Raw genomic sequence first — 19,363 nt, 5'->3', positions numbered from 1 at the left:
CTTGGAGTTGAAATGGGGACTTCAAGAGCTGTCCATACAAACTGGCTTCCAACGTGCACCTCATGTTACTTTGATTCATGGCATTCAGAAGCCTCTACACTTACCAAATAAGAGTGCAAAGCCATGTGAGTCTTATAGATTTTTGTTCCCTATCAAGTCCAATCACAGCCCTAATATCGGTCCACAGGGCACTCTCCAGACCCAAGGCCTGGACCTGTGGCATCATCCTGCTCCTTCAGGGGCACCGATGTCACACTTATCATTCGGGGGCCAGGTGGGGTTCTGTGCCCCTTAGCCTGCCACGGTAATTCTTCCAGGAGAAAAACAGCTGTGTGGATGAAGGGGCGCCGCGCACCACGCTGTGGGGTTCTGGGTCATGCGAAGCGGGCAGGAGGAGGACAATTACCTGTTGAAGCATGAGGGCCTGCTGCTGCTGGAGGAGAACCTGGAGCTGCTGGGGGCTCAGCACTTGCTGCTGGAGGATCTGCTGCATTTGCTGGGGAGTGATAACCTGGGGTGTCATCATAGCCACTGACACGGGGACCTAGGACAGTAATGAAGGGTAAGTAAGGAGCCAGGAAGACACAGACCCTCAGCTTCCCGGGTGAAGAGATACAACCGCAGATCCTAGATTAACCCTTGTGGAATTAGCAGCATCAATTTTACTGTGACGTTGTTGCTAAGTACCAAACTCAGGACATCACAGATGCCAGGCAAGTCAAGAAATGGAAAAGAAAATCGTGCACCCTGGGCGGTTTCACGAGCAGAGAAGGAGGCAACACTTTAACAAATGGTCTCAGGATCAGGGCAGACCCACCCTTACTCACAACAGATCTCTAGTCAAAATGAGCTGTGAGAAGTTAACCTAGACTTCAGTTTTGTTTCAGGGAGAACATTAAGGAGGAACAAACAGTTTTGCAGCTGCAGTGGTACGACCCACTTCCCTCTGGACAGTGACTCTCAGACTCATCCAGGATGCTCAGGTGGTGCAGAGGAGGGCGGTGGGGAGAGAATCGTGGACACACCTTCTGAACTTAAAACGCGGCCCCTTCCTAGGACACCTTTTACCCTCCCTTATTCACCCAGCATACAGATGTCTCAATTCTTTCATATTACATGTGATACCAGTAAAAGCCGCTTTCCATGACATTTCAGTGACAAACAGCTACAGTGATGAACTTGATAGCATTTCGTATTTGCAACTGTTAACACGTTTCTGCACGGGCATCTCTGCAAGGAACCTGCACACTCTATCTGAAAGGATGATGTCTTGTTCAGATAAAACACTGACATTAAAATGACAGGCTGTCTTGGCCAAGGTTACACAAATTGTATTCAAGCGGATACCTAATGACAATGCTGCGAATTCTGCGAGCTTTCTAGAATGTAATTTAGCTATTCAAAATAATCACTGCACTTGTGTTTAATTTTCAGACTACATGAGAACCATTTTGTCAGTCCCCGTAATCCAAGAAGACTACTTCATGAAAAATCACCCCCCATAAAAAGATAAGAAAAAAAAACAATAAAAGAAAAGACAAGAGCCAAATGTCTAAGAGTAATATTTAAGCATCTTACTTTTCTTTGTTTTTTTTTTTTAGCAAATGTGCCAGCTAGAAGCTGTAAAGGATATATACTCTGTTAAAAAGGGTCTGCTGTCATCTCATGTATTACAATAAAAGGTAATAATATGTTTTGCACTTTGCCTGTGTGCCACTTTAAAAAAAAAAAAATCCTGCAGACAATAGCTGATCAAAAGATAAAAGAATTTTTTTTTTTTTTTAAAATCTTTCGGAGGAACAGTAAGCAAAAGAGAGAAACGGAGTGTTAATTTTATGTAACATAATGTCTTAATATGCAGTTTATCTTGACTTTTTCACATGGCTTGCCCTGTCATTTGCATAGCGAGCTCTCATTCCTAATTTCACACTCATTATGCACTGATGTCCCGATTTCTCAGCATCACTAATTTTGATGAACTAAAAGTGGTTGCTGAAGGTCAGATTCGCATACAGTGAGCATCCTCTATTGTTGCTGTGGCATGTTGTATGCTGGGGTGAGGCTGGGGGAGCTTCAGGTGCAAGTTTCGTATGTTTAGAAAACACTAGCTAGAATACTCAAAAAAAATTCATTAACCCAACTCAGGGAGGTCATCCATGAATTCTTCCTATTGCAGTGGTCTTTTAAGTGTAGATGTAGTTACACTGTAATTTAAAACAGATGGGCATGTCTGAATATTTTTATATGCAAAAAGGGACAGATGTATATGAATGGATAAATTATCCTTTTAAAAAGATAATTCGCAGCATGAAATATCACCAAGGATTGGAACACTGAACTTGCGTACAGTCTAGGGCAAACGCCAAGAAGACATTATCAAAACATCTAACCATCTACGCACTAATTCCAATTAGTCGATTTTGTCTTCATGCAGAAGAAACTTTTTGAATTTTTAAAATATGCACTGGGTGCCTATCGTGAGCTTTGGAGCTCCTGAAGTCAACGTATCACAAAAGAAGTTTACTATTCCTTGAGAGTCGCATGGTCATACAGGAGGCTCCCTGAAGCAAACAAAGGAGCCATGATGAAGGTTTCTTTTTCTCTCTGCATTTCTTGGATGGCGTACAACACAAATAGGCGTGAGCCAAATGTCTAATGGCGATGGACAGGAAAACAGACAGGAACAGGGTGGTGTAAAATCTGAGCTGGTGATGAGCATGAACCTAGAGAACAGTGGCAGAGAAACAGCACAGAAACAATTCCTTCATCATCATTCCTAAAAGTGAGCTGGAGCCCCTGGAAAGGGACGCAGGTCAATTTAGGAGACTGATGGAGACACTATGGGGGCCACGTAGATTCACGAATGTCAAATCTCTTCTAACTGGATAAAGAGTGTATTCTATATAGTCTATTATACTTTAGTAAAGTTGATTTAAATCATTGCAGGCAATATGTATATTTTGCTGAATTTTTTATCATATATTTTAAAAAGCATCTTAATTTTAAGCCTGGTAAAATAGTATGTGGCTTTTTAAACGAGAAATACCCTGGCCCTTTGACTGTCAACAAAAAAGGGTAATCAGGGAAAGATTGACAGGTCCAGGTAATTTTCAAATCCTTGCAGAGAGCCCATGGTCTCCCGTTCCTTTTCCCACACTTACTTCTTCATTGTTGGCAGTCGAACTGCAGAACAGTAGAATGAACTTGACTCTCCCCTGCTTGTTCCCTTTGGACACTTTGATGGAGGGTCTGATGAGTAATAAAACGCTTCAAGCAGCAGGCGCAGCCCAGCCAGGGCCAGGCTCAAGAAGCCTGAGTAACCCTCCCAACTAGTGGAGCGGTCCCTGAGTAATCAGAAGTGGGCCATTATATCCTGATGGCTTGAACTTTGCTTTTACTATCTGAAACCACAGTTTCACACCAGTTACTTCCCAGCCACCAAAGTAGGCCAGGGAGCTTCATTTACAAATGCAGTAAAAGAGATTTTGGTAGCTAGTGGTCCCCCCCACCCTGCTCCCTGCACCACACACACACCCCTCAAGTTACTGCTCCCATATATCAGGACAGGAGGTTGTAGCAAGGTTTCACAAAAAGTAGAAAAGAAATGAGTGAGAGAGGAAAAAAAAAGCAGAGCATAGTTTAAGGTTTTAAAGAGTTAAGAATTATGGCCTATATATCCACTCCCTTAATTCCCAGTGTCCAGCTTTGTCGTGTAGCTAGTCCCTACTAATACTAGGAATCAAAGGGCATGCAGTACCAGCGAGGGGCTATTACAGCCCACACTTTATTACCCATTACTACTGAGGTCATTAACGGCAAGAGTGATTGTCGCGGCCCTCACCTATTGATCACTGTAACTGCTATCATTTAATCCTGTGTTGAATGTCTGGAAAGCAGCTAAAGGCACACGAGAGAGAGTGGGTTAGCGTTGAGAAATATGGCCAAAGCTTAGAAATTACACTTTGATTCATAAAATCTAGCCAGTGGTTTAAATCAATAGTATTTAAAACAGTCGTGTGAGTTTTGAACTACAGCCGTCTAATATTTATAGGGCCCTCATTGAAAACGTTCCATGAAAACTAAACTTTGTCATCCCCCCTCAAACCCTCCCCCCACCAGCCCCAACACCCACCTCACCCTCCTGGAGATAAAAATTCGTTTCTGATGCTAAGACTAGCTACAAGGGCTTTTGCCTTATCTGGGAGTTGAAGCTTATTCTTGATTTTTTTTTTCCCCTCAGAAGACAATTTAAATGTAAGGCAAGGGAAAAAAACCTGAGCCTGTGCTACAGCTATGTTAAGTGTTTGCGTGTACAGGATAGAGTGTGCTGCATGGGGCTGCATGAGCTCACAATGAATCACGGGAGGTAACTACAATGATTCTGTCTAGCTGCCTTCAGGGATCAGAGATTCGAATAAAACTTCTGGCAGACATTTAAAGAGTGCTAGCCTTAAAATACTGCCCTTAAACACACATAGGCACCTACAGTTGGCACTCCTTATTTGAGCTTCCAGGGGAGATCACGAATTTAAAAAAAAAGAAGAAGAAGAAGAAGAAGAAGAAGAAGAAGAAGAAGAAGAAGAAGAAGAAGAAGAAGAAGAAGAAGAAGAAGAAGAAGAAGAAGAAGAAGAAGTAGTAAAAACAGTGCAGGCTATGCTGTTGACTGATACCAATGGGGTGTGGCCCGACCCAGGTGCACACAAACCCTCCTGAATGGCAGAAATACAGCTGTGCGTGGCCATGTGAACGTGGCTAGTATGGGCCTGCTGCTGCTTAAACACCAGCAAACCGGGGAAGCATCTTTTGCACCAGCAACTGCTGGTGAAGGCTCAGTCACTTCTGGCGTAGTTTTCTTTCTCTCCAAGAGGACTCTGTGTTGCAGATTATTAAAGAATGCTTTCTTGTTTCTCTTTCTTTAAAGTGGGGGAAGGTGGGCAATGGGGAAGAGGGGTACCGAAATTTCAAAAGCAAACAAACAAATAAAAAAAAAACACTCATAGAAACAATACTTGGTACTAACCTAGGAGACAATTGAAGGAATTGGGTGGGAGGCGAGATGACACAATATAAACACTGAAAATAACATGTTATCATTGCTCTCTCTCCCTCTCCTTCGCACTGACGTTAACTACAAGGAACCCCTGCCCAGCGCAAATACATAGACTTTGTCCATTCACAGCCTCTCAAAATGACTACGTACACAAATCCTAGAACTGAGATGGCCAACATGCAGCATCACACTTCAATTTCAGTAATTATCTATTATTTTCTTTTCCATTAAATTGTTTCCAAAGAATTATTTGGAAACTGCTTTTGGACCACTGATCACTCACGAGCCACATGTGTGCCCCCACAAACTCATCTGCCTTCCAGCCTTAAAGCTGTGTTTGGGTGGCAACTGAAGCAAGCGGTTAGGCAGTGTCACCCAGTCAGCCACTGAACGAGAGCAAAACAAATTCAATTAGAAGGCTCTGGAATGTCAAAACAAAAGCAAACAAAGAAAATGGCTCTATTTTAAGAAAAAAGGAATTATGCCCAATTTTCTAGGATCATAAGGAAGCTAGCTTGTATTTGTACCAGCAACCACCTGGGAAAATATATGCCTTTTTACAAAATTAATAGCCAACAACTACAACAGACAGATCAGCAGACAAAAAAAAAAAAAAAAAGCAGGGGCTTCTATTCTCCATGTCACTAAAAAAATTTAAAGAACCAAACAAACAAACACTCCAAAACTTAAATCAAGTACTGAGCAAGGCAGCTGTATCACAAAATGGGGGGAAATGTATTTCTGACATAATATTTCTGTCTTTAAAAAAAATAGACATGGTATTCATGTGGAAAGTATAATTCTCTTCCATTGTGGAATGCTGCTTTTTGTATAACTCTTTTAGATTTAGCTATTTTGCCACAATACTGTACAAAGCATTAAAGCAGGTAATGGTTATTATATTAATGCAAAATCATCTAAGTAGTCACTCATCAGCATAACTGTTCTCTCAGTAACAATGCAACCACCTATTAAAATTTTAGCAAAAAAGAAAGAGGCCTCTTTAAAATGCAATTAGCATTTCATTTTTTATCATTTTGTTTATTACATCCTATCAAAGAGAGGCTATCTTTCTTCCACAAAGAATTGTTAAGGCCAATACTTGCCTGCCAATCAGGAGTTATTTCCGGTTACCAACCCCAAGAAGCCATCTCCTGCAAAACTGAGTTCTTATTGTCTTTACATTAACAACAAATGGTAAAATTCACATTTGTCTACAGGCAGGGAGTGGAGGCTGCCCTGTGAGTCTCCACCATTTCCCAGGCAGCCAAGGTTACGCCTCTAAGCACCAACCTAATTGTTTGGGTTCTAATAAATATCAGCTTCATTTGCATAAAAATGTAAAGTTTACATAAATTAAATCGCTTCTCCCATTAGCAATTGTCAAATACAGGAAACAATAGGAGCTGCACATGAAAATAATCACTTGCTAAGAACTGATCTCTTCAACTTCCAAACCACTATTATTATTATTATTATTTGTCACTATTATTTAAATCGAAGAAAATGCCTTCTCTCTCCTTCCTTGATCTCACTTTTCTGTAGGTGGCTGGAAAACTGTTTAGTGTGAGTAAAATATTCTGACATTTCATATTAACAGAAGCAACAAAATCATTTTTAAGTGCTGAGAGCAGGAGATGGAAAGACTAGTCCAGAAAGTTCCTTAGAAAATATCTGACCCACCAACCTTTGACTCCCAAAAAGACAGGGAATAGACTGGTTAAGTAAGTTCTCTTAACTGAAACATTTTTACAAACAATGGCAGAGGCAGAAACTGCATCAACCCAGCTCAGAAACATGCACCATGAAGCAAGCAAGAAAAATCTGAAGATAGTGTTAGATCAATGGTTACTATTACATGGGGGGAAAAAATTAAATGTTTACCTTCCCCCTAAAAAAAGATTTTTTTTTTCAAAATTAAGAATTAAGTTGCTAATTCTCCTTACTTTAAGATAACTAACCCAGAAAATTTCAGAATAAAGACATGTAAATATTTCCCCCATATTATTAGGGAGCACTGTAAGTAAATTCAAATATGCAGGCTGGCCCAAATTAGATTACTCCGAGGCTGACCATGGATTTGCCAAGGTGCTACCATTTTCCTTTTACCTGTTCAAGAATTACTTATGCAGTTTCTCACACGCTAACTCCAGCACAGTCACCTGATACATCACAGTTGAGCCAAGGGGTGCAAATGAGATTCTCATGAGAAAAAACCATCAGTTGCTGTTTGACAGTGTCTCCATTCATTGATTTATTTCTAATACGGATAAAAACCCAACCGAAAGCTCCCTACATGTGAAAGGTCAAAATACGTTTTTAAAAAGTGCCTTGTAAAATCAACGCAAATGAGGGACCTGTGAGGACCTGCCTCGCGAAGAAATGTGACAATTAAGAGCGACCCAACAAAAAACCATCTTCAGGGACAAGAAAGAAAGAAAGAAAAAGAAAGAAAAAATGAGAAAAAAAGAAATTAAGCTGCCACAACCGTAACAGGTCAGATGAAAAAAAATCAAATTTTAATGTATTCTCCCCTGTGTCATCTTGTTTTGTCAAGACATCAAATAGAATTGGCAAGTACAAAATAACAAGCCCTTGAGAAATCACAGAAGCTGACCTTTTTGATGTTGTTGATTTACCTTGTTCTCAGTTATTTGAACAATGATGTTTCAGATTTAAGGGCGAGATAAAGCTTAAGAATTAAAACATGATACCGAGGTATTCTAAGAAGCTCACCGGCACACTTAGCCCGCACTTTCATTGATTAGTTGCTTTAACCCGATGTGAGCATGAGGCCTAATGCAAAGGCTTGATACTCATTTTTTTCCCCACTCTAAATTAATTTCCTCCCCAAACAACTGCCAGGTTGGAAGGACGCAGAAAAAGGGATCCCTTTCTGTCATCTGAATGGGGATGCCCAGGTTAGCCCTTCCCAGTGAGTCAAGGCCCTACAATGTACAGACAGATGTTTAGCAATGGAGGACCTGGGTTGTCTGGGTTAAATCAAAGGCAGTTGTGGGGAGCTGAATGCACAAGACAGGCACTCTGAAATACTCAAAACAGTTTTCAAGGAATACCATGCCACCCCCCCACACACACACACAAAAAAAACTTGCACCAAACAACAGTTTTAGCTTACAGGGTCAAGACCTTCCCTCAGTTATAACACTACAGTTAAGCACTGAGCTAGACTCCTTGTCCCAAATCTAAACTAGAGGCACAGTTCGACATCTCAACAGAAACCCAAGTGCGAGCCTTCTACAAAATCTTAGGACAATGACACATGCAGAATGACTCGTATGTATACACAGCTTCTACCAAGATATATACTGAACCAAAAAGATACAGCAGTTAAGAACATCTGTTTTAAGGACACTAAAGGTAAATAAATCAGTGTTTGCAAGCACTAGAAATTATAAAGACCCAGCCAGCAAAGAAGGCTATTTGATGACTGAAACTCCTTGTTACTGACCGCAGAGCTTCACATGCAACACACAGAGACACACAATGTATGTGTTCAGTCACTCTAACCTTTTCTGGTCAACTGTTGCTAAGGTTTTTTCCTTGACTGTAAATCACAAGGAACTACCTCAAGGGGCTCGTCACTGATTACTGTTTCCCCAGTTACTCAGAGCGTCGTTCTAAGGTTCCCCTTTAGTGATGTCTGTCCACAACGAGACCACATAATAAAATGAATTTCTCCACGCTTCCTCTCTGCCAATACAAACTGTACTCAAATGTTAGTAGGAGCTGCAAATCTGGCCACCACATTCTCTCCTGATCGTCACAGAAACCCAGTAATTCAAACGCCACTCCCGCCACGCTAGCCACGACAGAGCTGGACTTCAATTGCTTTTAATTCATCTAGGTTTTAATGTCCCTGTCTCTCGCCATTGTGTGGAGGCTGGCTGAAAAGTTGCAGAACTGGTCAGTGTCATAGAGGAGTTTATCTTTCAAGTGACAGCCCCTGACAATGTACAAATACAAGGCTGCGATGGAGAAGGTTTGTTTTTAAGGTACATTTAACTGCAAACAAAAAAAAAAAATTTTTTTTTCCCCAAAGCCACCACTCCTATCGTAAGTAAACTGTAAGTCATCACAGTTTACCAACTGAGCAAGGTTACGCAACACTGCATGCCTTTAGATGCACTGCTCTCGCTGGTGGAGATTTAATTAAGATCGCAGCCTCTAAAATCCCTGTCAAATGAAAATTCAGAGAAGACAATACTCTCTATAGCTTCCTGCACAAGGTTGTCATTCCATCCCTGAAAAAAATGATATGAGTTAACCCACGTTTCTATGGCTGTAGACAAAAGTTCACTAATTTTATTTTCTTTTGACACTTAAGTTGTTTTCTATTGTCTGCCATGAGATCATTCCCTTCCAGGGAAGGAAGGGGGGAAAGAAAACGAGAGTGAGACACACTGCAGAAAATGCAGTTGACTTTATTATCCGACATTATCATAGCTTAGCTATGATGTCATCAATTTTCATATAAGCCATCCAAACTCAAAAGTTTCATCTGATGAAATATGTTTATTAAAAAACAGAACACAAAAGCCTACCTTCTCTTTCAATTACTTGGGATTAAATCACTGAAAGGCCGTGTTTCTCCTTTCTTTAACGGCCAACTTTCTGTTAGACAAGCTGCAGATTTGGGAGGAAAGGTAGTTCAGGCAAACTGGCAAATACAAAGTCCACTCCTAGCAATCTTTCTGTAGAGTCCTTACAGTTGGAAAACAAGGATGCTTGATTCATTTTTATCTCTTCTACACTAGAATTGACCCGTGCTAATTTGTCTTGAAGGAAAAAAAAACTGTGGCTCGGTGGTATTTTACCTAGTCAAATGCATTTTAATTTGCATCATTTTGATATTTGGTTGCTTATGTCATCATGCCTTCGAAGTGACAGGTGCTTGCCGCCTCACTCCTCACGGCCACTAGACAAATAACTGTCTTGCCTGAAAGGGCTAATGCAGTACTAATGAACAATAAATCAACTTCGATTATCAAGTGTCAGCCACAGAGTTCTACCACATCCCAGTGACTCTGGCAGCCAGTGTCTGGGCAGGCAGTCTGTATTTTGGTTTCATTTTTACACACTTTTCATCGAGATGTGTCAGGCAGCTACAAAGAACCACATAAAATAGAGACTCTCCCCCCCCCCATGCTGCAAAATTCCTCGTCTTGATTTGTTTTACTGAGCGGTGAATCTGAAACATCCAAGATAGTCTGCTATTCTTTTAAGTAGCAATAACAACAACACATCAAATAAATCCTGAAGTAGATTCTTAACCTGATTATGTTCGAGCTCTCTTCGACACTGACAGGAGTTTGTAACACTTTACAACATACACCTTCTTTAACTGCATATGGATATATAACACACATATGCATATATACACATACGTATGCATATGTATGTCTTCATGGAAAATACCTCAAAAACAAATACACAGAGCAAAAAGGGTTGCCTCGGAAATAAAGAAGTCACTTGCATCTTTAACTGAAAATAAAAAAATGAAATCAGCTTTTTACCCTAACTTCCTAATGATAAAATACATGTAAGGTTTTCCCCCCCTTAGGCAGATTAGTCACTGATAGTATGATTCACGTTTCCTGTTATCAGCCTTATTTTTCCCCCAAATGTGTCACTTTCAGAATGTTGGAATCTATGGAAATGAGGTGATTTGCATTTTTAAATGGGCTTGATTAGAACATTTGGTCTGTGTGGACGAGCATGTAACAATTATCAGACATTTTAGTTGCAACCGGAAGGCCTTGAAGGAGTTAACCCCAGGGAGGAAGAGACTACATGTGCTGTGTTCTGAAACTACCATCCTTTTCCTAAAGGTCCTCAGCTTCCCATCACCATTCTTGGGAGGGGAAAGAAAAAGTCCCTCGCAGATCGAAGAGTTTAGTTAGCTACACGGAAGGCCAGTTCGGACGGGAGTTCACGATGACAAGCCTTCAGCCTCCGGCCCTTCCAACCCAAACCTTGCTCACTACTTTATGAACGTGGCCAAGTAAAGCCTGAGTGGATGCGAATCTCCAACCTGCCGGAGTGCAGGGCACAGCATGCCTTCCTGCTGAGGTCCTGGGCTCTCTCCTTCCTTTCCCTCCCTCCTTACCGTGGGTGCGAACTCCTTGTAAATCAACAGCTAAGCTGCAAAGACAGACGCCTGGACAGACAGAAACAAACTACCAGAAGCCAAAGAAACCGCCACACTGGTTCCACTGAGACGGAAGGGTTTTCTATTTCACACGCTCTGAGTGTGACATTAATCACATACCCCAGATGGATGCCCCCCGAGTGGTGTGGAGGGATGGCACCGAGGGATAGCCAAAAGGGCTTTACCAAAGTGGCTGCGCGAAGGCCACACCAGCGGAAAATGAATCGCCAACACCGGGGAAAGAGGCAGAGGGAAAGAGAGAAATACACGCAGGACTTCCTCCAACTCCCAACTCCACTTCACCCAGGAACAGTTTTTAAAAAGAGACAAGAGAGCTTAACAGACAGCGAGGGAGATCTGTGTCCAGGACCCACAGGCCTGACTTCCCACCCTTCTGTCCCTCTCCACCTCCACTTCCAGAGCGCAACTCCGCTCCAAGTTGATCAACAGCGCCCGGGCTGGGGCTGCCGAGCCTGAGAGTCAAGTTGAAGGCTGCGGGGCGCCCCTGCCTTCCCTGGCGAGGTCCCCCGGAACCCTGGGAAGCTGGCAGCGCACAGCCCGGGACGATGGGGTGGGTTGGGGGAAAGGAGGAGGAGGACAAGGAGGAGGAAGCGAAGCGGGGCAAAGACGGAGGAGGACCGGGACCAACCTGACACTCTCCATGTAGCCGCCAGGCGCGCGCAGCCGGCTCGGGGCGCCCGCGCGGGGCCGGGCTGGGTCCGGCGGCCTCGGTGCAGGCGGACTGCACGCGCAAGGGGCGCTCGGGCTCGCGGGCTGCCGTGCCGCGCCGCGCCCACCCGCCCCGCCTTGCTCCACCAATCACAACCCGCCTCTAAACACCCCGCGCCGCCGCTGCGCCCCACACAATGGGCTCCGCCCGCGCCCCGCGCCCCGGCCCCCTCCGCGCGCGGCAGGTGAAACCGACGCTCGGCCCCGCCGCCCGCCTTTTGTCTCCCCAGCAACTCCTCTTTAATTGCTGTTAACCCGGTGACCCCCCTCGGGCTGACGTCTGGGCCGGAGCCGGGCTCCGCGCCGGGGCGCGCGTCTCCTCTCCCCCCCACCCCTCTCTCCCTCTCTTGCTCTCTCTCTCTCTCTCTCTCTGCACCCTGGGCCCCCGCTGCCCAGCCAGCTCTGGGGAAAGGGCTTGTTTGTTTCCCTCTTTGAAACTGACAAAGAGTTGTCCTAACCTTCAGGGACGCTGAGCAGGAGGGCCACCCATGCGCCCTCCTCCAAGCATGCCCACAGCCCCGGCTGCTCCGAGCTACCGAAGCGGCCCAGGGGCAGGGTTGCGGGGCGCCCGGCTGCGCCTTTCCTCGAAAACCCGCTTCGGTGGAGAAGTTTCGCTTCACGTCGGTGGTGGGGCCCAGCCTTAGTCTCCCAGCCACCCTTGCCGATCCAGAGGCCGCTTCCCAAAGTGTGCCCGTGTATGCAGGGAAGGAACCCTACATGGGGCTCCAAATAATCCGCAAGCCAACGTGCCTCGTCGCTACTTCCCCTCTAGAACGACAGCTGCCACACGTTTGCTAAGAAATAATTCTTGAAATTCCTTTCTTATTTATGCAACATCAGCCACAACAAAAGCGCCTCTCAACAGGCACTTTGAAATGACCTCGGGTAGAAACACTCTCTGCTTAGATGCGGCGAGCGAAGAGCAGTGTTGCTTTTTTCTTTTCTTTAAAGTCACCAATAATGCTAAACTTTGTTGGCTCAAGTGGCAGGATTTAAGTGGCAGGTTAGCCTAGTATGAGCAGTCTCAGAAATCACGTCTCGATTTTGCCATTTCCAAACTTAGAGAACTTTCTGGTTTGTGTAGTTAGTTACTTAAAAAGACCAAAACAACAACAAACAACAAAACTAACCAAAACATTTTTTATTATTTTCTTTAACAAGGAAACAACAGTGATATCAATGATTACTCACTTCTCTTCAATATGATTTTTTTTTTTTAAGTAACACCGTTTAACCTAGTAAATTTCCAGGGTTCTTACTTGAAAGTATTTTCCAATTTGAGGTGTATTAAACGCAGGTTGCTATGAACCAGAAAGTAAGCATACTGGTAAAATTTCTAATCAAGAAAACACCTGGACTTCAGTGAGGTCAGCAGGGCTAGACTTTCCCCCCCAGTCAGGGAATCTGGTTGGAAAATGCAAGAGCCTCCCACCCCTCACCTTCCACATCTCTTCCGTTGTTAAATGGGCTTAGTGGACACCACTCTCCACACTGAAGTGTTTTATGTCAGATAACAATTTTATTAATGGCCTTTGTTTTTCTTCCAGGTCACAAATATGTCGCCCAACCCTTTCATGAATATTCAGTGAAGAACCCCAGGGCGGCTTTGGGGAGAGGGGTAAGAGAAGGGTCTTGAATCTCACAGAACGCCCTAACCCCTCCATCAGTAGAATTCTGAGTTTTAAAGAAAGAGGTTGCTTCTTCCAGAAGGGCAGGCAGGAGCCCCAAAGTAGGAAATAAAAATAGAGGAAGTTGTCCTCAAACCAACACCCCTCAGAAAGTAGAAACAGGCATTTTGAAACATACAGTAATATATTTTATAAAAAAATGAATTTGAGAGTGAACAAGTGTGAACAGAGCTGGGGTGAGCTGGAAACGAACGGCGTGTTTCCTCCAGCCTGAGGTCTGCAGGAGCATCCAGAAAACTCATGCCTGCTTTCACAAGTAGGGCTACCTCCATGCAGGTCAGTGCCTATCAGTTAATAGTCACTAGGAGCTCCAAAACAAACAATAAACAAACAGGCAAACAACAACATTACAGACGCACAGGACCCAGCTGTGGAGGTCAGCCTTACACGAAATAATTACTGAGTGACGCAATGCCAATGGGAACTCAGCTGCTAAATTGCATGGTGGTGGCTGGGAGCACCATGGGACTGCAGAGAAGGAGGGAGCACTGAGAGGCCTGGAAAGGCCCCTTGGGGAAGTTGTGTGTGAAGGGTTGATGATTTGGATTAGAGGGTAGGAGACCAGGCAGAGGGAAAAGGCTGAGCAACCCGCCCAGAGGCCACCTGGAGCCCAGGCCACCCTCTCCAAACAGATACATGATATAGTGACTCAGGCTAGTTGTGGGTAAGGAATCGCCCCACCAGTGAGAAACCTGTGTTTCTTTGTAGGAGTCTGGGATATTTTGGTTAATCTTGGGAATCATAGGCTGTCCTCATGAGGTTTTTGGTCCTGGCATTCAGGGAGAATTGCTACATTCCATGCCTTGAGGAAAATGTATAAATATTGAACCTCCCGGCGACAGAGCAGTCATAATTCCTGCCATTTTTCATGACCTTCAACACAAAGTTGTTTGGGAAAAGCTAAGGCAAAGAAGGCAAAGGCAAAAAAGAAAAAAGAAAAAACAGGAAGGAAAACAATTAGGATTATTGTGGGGGCGTTAGCTTGGTTACTCAACCCAGGAGCTGATGCAGCTGTAACTTGAATGGAAATTGCCATCCCATTTTTCAGAGGGAAAAACTGAGATTCAGTAATATAAACTGAGAGCCAAAGCTTGGTGGTCAACATCTCTGTAATACCAACACTTGGGAGGTAGGGCCAAGAGTTCATGGTTATCCTCAACTGCATAACAAGTTCCAGGCCAACTTGGGTTCCATGACAATTTGTCTCAAAACAGAAAAACAAAAACAAACAAACAACAAACCAGAAAGGCAAAGTGGTTTTTGTTTCCCCATGAGTCAAACCATGAGTCTATAAGGCAAAACAGACACTGGGGGAGGGGAGCCTGGTTACCCAGACAGGATACCCGAGGTAGGGGTGGGGGAGGCTCATGTTTAAGGAAGAGCAAAGGAAACGATAAATACTGCACTTAAAAATATTTTTGATGCCCACATCCTAACACCCACAACAGACACAGTCTTGTTCAAACACCACATATTAAGAAACCTGTCAGTTGCTAAATGAGTCCATTGTATACTGGCTGTGCACTTAAGACCAGATTACTGTGATCCCATACCAAACTCTAACCACCAAATAATACACCCGGGATTGGAGTGGGGCGTTCTGTTTGGTTTCGCGGAGCCTCAGCCTTGAACACGGAGGAAAGTGAAAGGTCTTACTGCCCCTTTCTGAGCTGGGAACGGAGACAGGACGTGTTGAAGGAAGAGGCAGAAGGAACATCCCCTCACGACACTATTCGACATGTTGATAAATGGTGCCACGGCAGAGACGTAGACACGGTCACAGGGCTCTGGCCCGCGTGCTTCTCAGCATCTGCTTGGCCAGAGCGACTTGCATCTAGTCAGAGGAAGGATGCGGTGATGGGTCCGAAAATGAGCTGTGTGTCTGAGAGGCCAAAATCTAATGCAAGCTCATGGTCTTCTTCCAAACAATGGTTGCCTTAACACTTGGCCCTAGCCCCCGCTGCCACTTTTTCAATTAATTTAGTAGAGTACCCAGAATAGAATGACAAAATTTAAAAAAAAAAAAAATCTAGCAAGTGATTCTTTTTCTGAGGCCAGGGCATAGAAATTTTAGGTCCTTCTCCATCCAGCCGCACGTCTGATGGACTGCCAGAGAGACCTGCTTCCTCAGAACAAACTCTCTGCAGCATTCTCCAAAGACCACCAGCGGGGCCAGCCAATTAGAGTTTCTAAATTGCAACAGCCATGCCCCATTCCTGAGATTTGGGCATTTGTCTCTAAGGAGGCTCGTTTCTGTCTTGATTTAAGCAGTGCTTTTACTTAAAAATATAAATTAATACATCATCCATCTGCAGGGAGCTGGAGCAGTTAGCTGCCTATTGATACTGTTTATGTCGCTGTTATGTCTATGTTGACAATAAGACTAATTATGTTGTTTTTCATCTGTGCCTGTTAGTTTGGCCAAGGGAAAAGCCTCTGCTGCACAGGAGTTCAAGTTTCTCTTTATGACAGTCGCCAAATTACCATTCACATCTTCACCAAATGCAACATTTTATAATGTCAGAGTCCCTGGGTAATTGATATGCATACACAGTAAGGACAACATTTAAGGGACTTATAAGTGGTACGTGAGCTATGCAAAAACATTTAGAAAAGAAAATGTTTTAAAATGCTTCACTGAGACCCTGTCTCAACAAGAAGGAAAGAAAGAGAGAGAGGAAAAAAAAAACCACTCCTTCACGATAAATGTGAAGACATTCCTAAGCATCAAAGTAAATAAAATCATCTAAAGAGAAACAACACCAACCTCTCGGACCCTGCATTCAATTGACTAATAAATTACCCTCTCTTGTTTATGATAAAACTATAATTCCTTGCTTTAACATGATATGAAATGTATTAGTGTGCTGCTTCAGCTATGGGGTTGCAACAGATTCCATGGATGTGTGTTAAATTCTCAAAACTGTGCATGTCTTAGGGCAGAAGAGAATTCCCCCATGGTGGGGGGTCAGGACCACCACCAAATGACACTCTTCATGTCCCCTCCCAAGAGTGACAGCATCTATGGCTCCCCCACATGTTAACCCTGGGCAGGAAGCTAACCAGGGAGAGGGCACTGAAGAGGAATGATAAGAGGGCTCTTGGGGGGAATGAAATTCCTTTTAAATTTTTTTTTAACGCTTAATTATGTAGAAACTCGCTGATATCAGATGAAGCCACTGACCACCGTTAGTGGAGTCAGCTTTTCAGGAGGCCTGTGGTGTGAGCGTGCTACAGGCGAGCTAAGAGGCCAGGGGAGCATGTCCCATCTTGCCGTGGAAACAAAGCTTACAGATCCTCCTCCTATGCCACGCCACCCTCCTCTGACCCTGGGTTGACACACCCTCCTGTCAAAACCTTCTTTACGCCTGCCCTCTGCTGGTAAGCCTGCCAGGGTTAGGAAATTTCATCCATCTCAACTTATTTGGAAGACAACTTCTAAGAGGCAGACAGAAGGCATGGAAGGATCTATGAACTAAAATGTACACATTAAGAGACTGAAGCAAAGCAGAGGGGGTGGGTGGGCAGGGGCGCCTGCAGCGAAATATGGTACTTTTAATGGGCGAACCGACATTCAGCTATTCTACTGCCTGCTGGCTCAGGGCTCAGCAGTGCAAACTCTTATGTTTTAGCTTGCCTAGGAGAGCAACCTGCATGACTGCCGGGCATCCTGCCTTCTCTTGCACACTCTCCAGGGAGAATATGTCAGCGCATTTTCAATAAAACACCTTCTTAGCAGTAATGGGCCACTGTTCCCATTTCAATAGTCTCTAAGGTTTCATGATTTAATATTTTAGCTGAGTCAAGTTCAAGTTTTCTTCTGGCATTCAGAAAGAAGATCCAAAAAAGGAGGAGGGATCTCTCGTGCCTGTCCCTTAAATGAAAAAAAACATTTTAACTTTTGAATCATTAGCTAGAAAGATGCCCCCCCCCCCAAAGAAAGGGATACTGCACTTCAGGCCCCATCCAGCTACCCAGTACTTGGAGGCCAGCCTCGGGGCTACAGGAGGGCTCTGGCTTTTAGAGGGTAAATTTCCACAGTGGAGTGCTGGAATTTAGAAGTGCAACCCCTGTCGGTGTCAATGGGAAGCATGAGGCTTGCACAAATCCCTGCATAGCATTTCAAAAATACATATCAGGATGGGAAAATGAAGCTTAGCGTTGCAACCTCAGAAGCATTCGGAAAGTCGCACCCCTGACAGCGCATTCGAGGCCAAGCGAATGCTCTTAGAAACAGCACCCAAATCCGGCGGACAAATAAACCTTACACCAGGGAAGCCCACACAGGGCCGTGGAACCCCCTCCAAAGATAATTGCCTTCCACAGAGTGTGGCAAAGAAACCACTACATGGAAAACAGTTTCTGTAGCCCAGAAGCTTTGGACAGCTCACTTTTCTTTCCTTAATAGTCAGCGATCTCACACACACAGACACTTGCCCCTCTACCTTTAAGAGCAGCCATAGCGAAATGCAAGAGTGTATCTGTTTTTAGAGAGAAAGGCTAGGAGGCTGCTCTGGGAGGGGAGAAGGAAGCAGAGGCTGGAGGGAGAAGGTGTCCACAGGAACAGGAAGGTGGGCCTCAGGTGGTCTGCATCTCGTTCCTGACATGGTCACGAATGAATACTGTAGCTGGGCGCAAATCATATCCCTTCTTAGGGTCTCCATATTTCCCCGCAGACAAAGAGACAGATGGATGGAAGAGGGCCCAACTGACCTTAATCTGTAGGTATAGTCTTATGTAAAACAACCAGAACACAGTGTAAGGACACAAAGAGGAGTAGAGAGAGATGGCTCAGCGGTTAAGAGGACTTGTTGCTCTGGCAGAGGATCTGGATTTAGTTTCCAGTACCCATGTGACTTCTCACAATCATATGTGACCCCAGTTCCAGGGGATCTGACACCCTGTTTTGGCTTCCTTGGGTACCAGGTACCCATATGGAACACAAACATACATGTAAGAATACACACACACACACACACACTCCATGTTACAGAAAGAGATGGTACATATAGTGGCACACACCTATAATCCTAGCACTGGGATAGAAAGTGAGCAGTTCATGGCCACCCTCTAACACATGGTAAATTTAAAGCTAGCTGGGTAGTATGGACCCTGTCTCAAAACAAAACAAACAAAAACAGCAAAAGGTAGCAAGTATTTTAGAATTTGGGAATCACCAAGTCACCAGTAAGGCAAAGAGCAAGAACCATAAATACACTTGTGTGCAGCCTTGACCGGAATTGTCATCTGGAAAATAAAACCTATTATCTGGGCGTGGTAGTACAGACCTGCAGTCCCATGAATAGGGAGGCTGAGGCACGAGGAGCATGCGTTTGAGGCAAACCTGGGTAATTAACAGAAACCTGGGTAAGTCACAGAAACAACAACAACAACAACAAAAAAAAAAACCCAACAAGAAAAAATGCAGGGGTAAGAGCGTGGCGGGCACAAGGGAAGAAATATCCGCAGCTATGTTGCATGGAGTAAGACACCGTCATCCACATGCTTGACGACATGATGGGTTCTGCAGAGACAAGGTCGCAGATGTAGACACGAGGTGCCCTAATTTCCAAACACAGTGGCAATCTTTGGGCATGTAACTTTTCCCCTCTCTTCCTTAACCACCTGGGTTGGTCTGTGTCCATTGCCTGAAGCCTCCTCCCACCAAAATCATTTCTGAATTTCCTCCCTAAGCTATTCACTGCTTCTGTGTCATCCCGGAAA

The 19,363-nt window shown here is 44.2% G+C and overlaps 1 protein-coding gene across 9 annotated transcripts in view; it reads right to left on the bottom strand.

Annotated features, from left to right (window-relative positions):
- Foxp1 (forkhead box P1) overlaps window positions 1–19,363 on the bottom strand; it is a 611,987-nt gene that overhangs the window by 85,576 nt on the left and 507,048 nt on the right. For 6 of the 9 annotated variants that reach the window (XM_057790924.1, XM_057790915.1, XM_057790906.1 and 3 more), the window contains one exon: window positions 407–544. In XM_057790924.1, coding sequence (XP_057646907.1) covers window positions 407–544 — 138 coding nt within the window. Of the gene's footprint in view, window positions 1–406; window positions 545–3,161; window positions 3,219–11,871; window positions 12,013–12,409; window positions 12,431–19,363 lie in introns of those variants that run through there. The other 3 variants (XM_057790949.1, XM_057790932.1, XM_057790942.1) reach the window with 3 other exon arrangements.

Source organism: Chionomys nivalis, chromosome 1, assembly GCF_950005125.1.
Source record: "Chionomys nivalis chromosome 1, mChiNiv1.1, whole genome shotgun sequence".
NCBI classification, from domain to species: Eukaryota; Metazoa; Chordata; class Mammalia; order Rodentia; family Cricetidae; genus Chionomys; species Chionomys nivalis.
The sequence above is the reverse complement of the archived record's forward strand: the minus strand, read 5'-3'. Positions and strand labels throughout refer to the sequence as shown.